Source organism: Taurulus bubalis (genome assembly GCF_910589615.1).
Source record: "Taurulus bubalis genome assembly, chromosome: 20".
Taxonomy (NCBI): Eukaryota; Metazoa; Chordata; class Actinopteri; order Perciformes; family Cottidae; genus Taurulus; species Taurulus bubalis.
The window spans coordinates 17,602,039-17,608,675 of record NC_136608.1 but is presented as its reverse complement, the minus strand read 5'-3'; the positions used below and the strand labels follow the sequence as shown (position 1 = coordinate 17,608,675).

Below are 6,637 nucleotides of genomic sequence, written 5' to 3'. Positions count from 1 at the left end.
TCTCTTTTGGTAACTTCATTCTCACTGGAGAAGAAACATAAAAGGAACGGGAAAAACACATGAAAAGGTTATTTTGTATCGCAATGTCTATATCATCAGAAACTTAGATATATATAATAATAATAAATAATAAGTAAAAGCACATTTTTACATCACATCAATGTGAAAATCATCAATTAGCTCCCACTTTTAAAGTCTGGTCTCAACAAATAACGATTATTTTATGAAAATGTGTCAATCAGCGTTCTCTTCAAAGCTCAGAAATTATCAGTTTACCTAAAATATTCACAATAACGAAGCACATTTAACACATTTAAACTGTCATCTGCTGGTTGATCACAAACAAATCAGCTGATGCAGATACAAATCTACGTTTTATAGGCTCCATTTTTATGTATATTTAACCCTCTTCTTTATTTGTATAATCATTATTATAATAGTTATTTAAAATAATAATAATTTGGCGGCGTCACCGACGGTAAACATCTTATTTTTGTGTGTCATTTTGTCCAGATGAGATCCAGTGTTGCTGTAACTCAAGCCGGCTCTGTGGTGTTTAACGACACTGTACGACTGCAGCGTACAGTACATGAGAAAGTACCCTGAGCGCGTACTGAGAGCACATGCAGCGTCCCGGGTGGAACAGCGGCGCGCTGAATGTGAACTTGACACCGAGCTGGAAATGCCAGAGCGCCGGCGAGCAACGCCCGGCATGCTGCTCGACAGGACGAGTGGGGACAAAATAAAAAACCTGCAGCAACGTGACCGCACACATGCAGGGGGACACAAACGCAGAGCTGAAGGCCTCGGAGCAACACAACCTCGCCTACAGGACAGGTGCAGACCCCCAGAGTCAGGGAACGTTACCAAACGTGGGTTTCACAAAGATGTCAGAGGAAAAGCTGGTCACCGCTTCCAGCCTGCTAGAAAAGATGATTCTCTCTCCTGATCGACTCCTCTGGTTGTATAGAAGTCTATGCTTCATGTGTTAAAGCAGCATTCTCTCTCCTGATCGACTCCTCTGGTTGTATAGAAGTCTATGCTTCATGTGTTAAAGCAGCATTCTCTCTCCTGATCGACTCCTCTGGTTGTATAGAAGTCTATGCTTCATGTGTTAAAGCTGCATTCTCTCTCCTGACCACCAGGGGGTGACTCCTCTGGTTGTATAGAAGTCTATATAAATGACTCTACTTCTCTTGATGTATTCCCTCAGTAAACATTGTAAACATGAGTTTATGTCTCAATCTCTAGTTTCAAGTCTTCTTCAATACAGCATGATGTTCATTTAGTACATGATGGTCATTTAGAGTCAGACAGACCATAAAGCAGGGGATGCTTTAGGGGCGGGGCTACAAGGTGATTGACAGGTCGAAACCAGAGATGTATACAGGTCTCTATGTCACTCCTCCTCAGTCCATATATGGTCACTTCCTGTTCACTGGTTGCAAAAAAAACAAGATGGCGACGGTGAAATCACCGAACTGAAGGCTTCAAAACCGAATGGGTGACTTCTACGTCTAACATGCAGTCTATGGCTGCCGCCTAGCCAAAGAAGCTAATGTTAGCATATTAACGGATAAGGGTCCTGATGATAATATTTACAATTTCCAGACAGACCATCCAACAATCAGCAGGAAGTAAATATAATACTAGAGAAGTCTGACCTGCAGATTAAGATTTAATGAGTCTATAAATATAATAATTATAAAAAACTATTATTTATAGCAAGGTTTAAAGAAAAAAAACAGCTTCTTTTACCACCGCAACAAAAAAATATTTCAACCGTTCTGAAATCTGTGTGAACTGTCAAAAAACGGAATGTTTTCCTTCTACTTCCTTATTATCGTTTGCATAAAACATCAGCAGTAAATATACTAAAAATATACTCAATATCTTTTACTCGTTATTTGTTTTGTGTTCATTTCAGCCTGGCTGTGTTTGGGTGATATATTCACTATAACGTCAACATTAATACGTCAAATGGAAGCTTTATCGTATGAAACTGGGACAAAGAAACAAAAGTGAACTCTTCCGCATGAAGCAGCGAAAACTGTCAACACGCAGCCAACGGGAGGAGAAGCTCCGGCTGCAGATGAAACCACTAATGAACTGCTTATGAAGCCACCAATGAGATGAATGCATGCAGTAAAGTGGAAGGAGGAGAAGCAGACTTGATCCATAAATACACACAATACTGCATATCCACTGCAGCGCGAGTATACTGGCGAGCTAATCGCGCTAACATCTGCAAACATGAGACCGAATCCTCTGTGAGCTGCAATAACGCATAAATAAACAAACCCAGACTATCCTGTTAGCTTCAGACAAGCGTCTCAATAAATACGACTTTTGTCTGTGTGGACGAGTGGTCACGTGACCTCCAGACGACCTCTGGAGGTCACGTGACCTCCAGGCGACCTCTGGATGTCACGTGACCTCCAGGCGACCTCTGGAGGTGCGTGATCGTAAAACACATTCATGTCACGGTTCAGGGGGAAAGGAATGTGCTCAAAGTGACAACGTTTAGAAACAGGAAGTCTTATATATCTACATTTGAGGGAATATTTTGCAGCCAAATCAAATAGTTTACGGGATATTCAACCTTTGTTTCTTTATATTTCATTTACTACTTTACTTCTTTCTTAAATAAAGGTAATTAAGGAGGCCATGAATATGAGTTTCCAGATAATAACGATCCCTCCTGGTCGTTGCAGTTCACGGCCTTTTGAATCTTTTGAATCTATGAATCTTTTGATTCTCCACAGTTCATTTTGTTTGTACGTCCTCTGGCGTTTTTGCAGAATAATCCGGCGAAACAAAAGCGGGAGTTCAAACAAACGCTCCGGTCCTCGCTCACGCCGAGACGCTGCACCTGAAACCGTTTCCAGCGTTTTTGTCGACGTGCCTCAGAGTTCAGATCCGCCCCGGAGACGTTTCCCCCCTCGAGGCGGAAGACAAACGTCTTTCCACTGCGACGGCTTCACGTATCCCGCGAAATGTGTGACGGCAACGTCCACAATGCAAAGGGTCTCTACTCGTCCATAGCTGTGCATCTGACCTGTGGTGTAAACACCACATCACACCTGGGCTGCTTACACTGCGTTCTGCATCTATATATTACTGTGTATTCTGTATATTACTTTGCACTTTATTGCTTTTCGTCACAATAATTACGGTATCGACTCATCATACGATATATGGACAAGATCTCAATGTTGTCCATTTTGTGGTTTTGTTTTGTTTTGTTTCTTGGATCGCGGTCGTCGCCATCTTGTTTTTGTCAGCAACCAGTGAACAGGAAGTGACCACATCTGGACTGAGGATGAGTGACGTAGACGTTGTATACGTCTCTGGTGTCGACCTGTCAATCACCTTGTAGCCCCGCCCTAAGGCGCACCTCGCTTTATGGTCTATTTGACTCTAAATGGCCATAGTTCACTAATAATAGCTCCCTAACAGCACGGAGCATGTGTGGTCAAGCTACTACATTAAAGACGAGGCGTTTTTAAGAGCTGACAGCTGTAATAAAAGCAGCATATTGAATTTAAAAACCCCAAAATACAAACCGACTGACCTCTGACTGAACTGAACCGAAGCTGTATTCACCCAGAAACGGTGAAAACACTAACTACCACCGAAAACCACTAACAAATACTACTGACATCAACCTCCGAGTACCACCAAAAAACACCAATAACCACCAAGTATACCAGTACCAACCACCAGATACCAGAACCGGTCCTAAAACCGTGTCCCACTTCACGCAGAGCCCCTAAAGCCATCGCAGTCTAACAGGTTACTAATGCGTTATAGATAGGTAATAACACACAGATTATAATGTGTTATAGATGGGTAATAACACACAGATTATAATGCGTTATAGATTGGTAATAACACACAGATTGTAATGCGTTATAGATGGGTTATAACACACAGATTATAATGCGTTTTAGATAGGTAATAACACACGGATTGTAATGCGTTATAGATGGGTAATAACACACGGATTATAATGCGTTATAGATGGGTTATAACACACAGATTGTAATGCGTTATAGATGGGTAATAACACAGATTATAATGCGTTTTAGATAGGTAATAACACACAGATTATAATGCGTTATAGATGGGTAATAACACGGATTGTAATGCATTATAGATGGGTAATAACACACAGATAATAATGCGTTATAGATTGGTAATAACACACGGATAATAATGCGTTATAGATGGGTAATAACACACGGATTATAATGCGTTATAGATGAGTAACAACACGGATTGTAGTGTGTTATAGATGGGTAATAACACACAGATTATAATGCATTACAGATAGGTAATAACACACGGATTATAATGCGTTACAGATGGGTAATAACACACGGATTGTAATGGGTTATAGATGGGTAATAACACACGGATTATAATGCGTTATAGATGGGTAATAACACACGGATTATAATGCGTTATAGATGGGTAACAACACAGATTGTAATGCGTTATAGATGGGTAATAACACACGGATTGTAATGCGTTATAGATGGGTAATAACACACGGATTGTAATGCGTTATAGATGGGTAACAACACGGATTGTAATGCGTTATAGATGGGTAATAACACACGGATTGTAATGCGTTATAGATGGGTAATAACACACGGATTGTAATGCGTTATAGATGGGTAATAACACACGGATTGTAATGCGTTATAGATGGGTAATAACACACGGATTGTAATGCGTTATAGATGGATAATAACACACGCAGCCGTCGCTACTGTTGCTGTCACTTCGTCTGGAGCTCGGAGGTATAAATAACCCACAGCCGTTTGGCTTCATTCGCTCTCAGTTCCGACATTACGATAAAAACACAAACACGGTCAAACGCGGTGTAATGTGCAGGAGAAGAAGGAGCCTTCAGTCGTTTCCTCGGGGTGTTTTTCTTTTGTTTTTCTGCGTTATTACGTTTAGATTAAGGCCGAATGAAACGGGAGGTACCGAGACGCGAGGGGAGGGGAGCACCAGCGGTGCGTCCCCGACACACAGGCCGGGCTCAGGCGCCCTCAGGCCGGCTACAGAGGCTGTGCTCACCCGTTGGGAGGACCGAGGTTCCGGGCTTCTTGGTTAACATGGCGGCCGCTCCTCTCCTCTGGACACAGAGCGACGGGGACGGGCCGCCTCCTCTTCCTCCATCTGCAGCTCCTCCTCTTCCTCCTCCTGCTCCTCCTCCTCTAATCCAATCCACCCTTCCTCTTCCTCCTCCTCCTCCTCCTCCTCCTTCTTCTTCTTCTTCTTCTTCTTCTTCTTCTTCTTCTTCTTCTTCTTCTTCTTCTTCTTCTTCTTCTTCTTCTTCTTCTATTATTGCTATAGTACAAGTAGTACAAGTATAATCTATACTAGTATAGTCTAGCACTATAATATAGTACAATAACAATAAGGTATATAATACTATAGTATAGTACTATTCTATAATATAGTATACAGTATAATATATTACTGTTGTATTGTATTGTATAGTACAGTTAGTATAGTATAGTACTATTGTATTCTACAGGATGGTAAGTATAGTATAGAGTATAATACAGATTAGTATACAGTATAATACTGTATATTACTGTATAGTATAGTGCAGTTAGTATAGTACTATTGTATTCTAGAGAATGGTAAAGTACAGTTTAGTGCAAGTATAATACAGTGTAGTATAGTATACAGCATAATCTAGCACTGTTGTATACTGTACTACGGTAGTATTTTTATGTTTTTTTAGTAGTTTGCTTGTTTGTTTTTCTGTAGGATGTTTAATTGCATCATTTTTGTTTTACATTATGATGCAATGTTTACTTCTGTGGAGCCCAGCAAGAGTATTACTACTTTGGTTATGGCTCATGGGGATTAAAATAATAAACAAATAAACAAATACTATAATATAATCATGTATTGTAACGTGTACTACTGCATGCGGCAGCACAGTGACTCCTGAACAATCTCAATAAGCACTACTCATGTATATGGTTGTGTATACTGTGTCAATCTTTTTTAATTTAATTTCTTTAATCCATTCCTTTAGTATTATTGTTCCTTATCAGTGTCCGCCCTCTGCCGTCTGTTTCTTGTGCTGCAACGACAATGAAGTAGATCAATAGTCTTATTTTAATCAATACAAAGATAAATAAATGAAGAAAACTTTAAGAAGGCTTATTGATAGAAATCATGTAATCAAAACTGAATGCAGGTTACACAACACTAAAAACAACTAAATAAATAACGGCATACAAATATATTTGATATTAATTAATTAAAGCCACTTTAATTCTGTTGTGTCTCGTGTGTCACCCGATGAATGTGTGTCCAATATTCTCTCTTTATCCGTGTTTGGTCTCCTCCTCCTGAAGGAAACATCTCTCTCTTTATCTGTGTTTGGTCTCCTCCTCCTGAGGTAAACATCTCTCTCTTTATCTGTGTTTGGTCTCCTCCTCCTGAAGGAAACATCTCTCTCTTTATCCGTGTTTGGTCTCCTCCTCCTGAGGGAAACATCTCTCTCTTTATCTGTGTTTGGTCTCCTCCTCCTGAGGGAAACATCTCTCTCTTTATCCGTGTTTGGTCTCCTCCTCCTGAGGGAAACATCTCTCTCTTTATC

General features: G+C 40.4%; 1 protein-coding gene across 1 annotated transcript in view; it reads right to left on the bottom strand.

Annotated features, from left to right (window-relative positions):
* Positions 1-5,193, bottom strand: part of dyrk2 (dual-specificity tyrosine-(Y)-phosphorylation regulated kinase 2) — a gene marked incomplete at its 5' end in the record, with an annotated part of 13,475 nt that extends 8,282 nt beyond the window's left edge. Inside the window, 2 exon segments of the mRNA XM_079235736.1 lie at positions 5,092-5,170; positions 5,173-5,193. Of these exon segments, the coding sequence (XP_079091862.1) occupies positions 5,092-5,170; positions 5,173-5,193 (100 nt within the window).
* Positions 5,194-6,637: the final 1,444 nt, after the last annotated feature.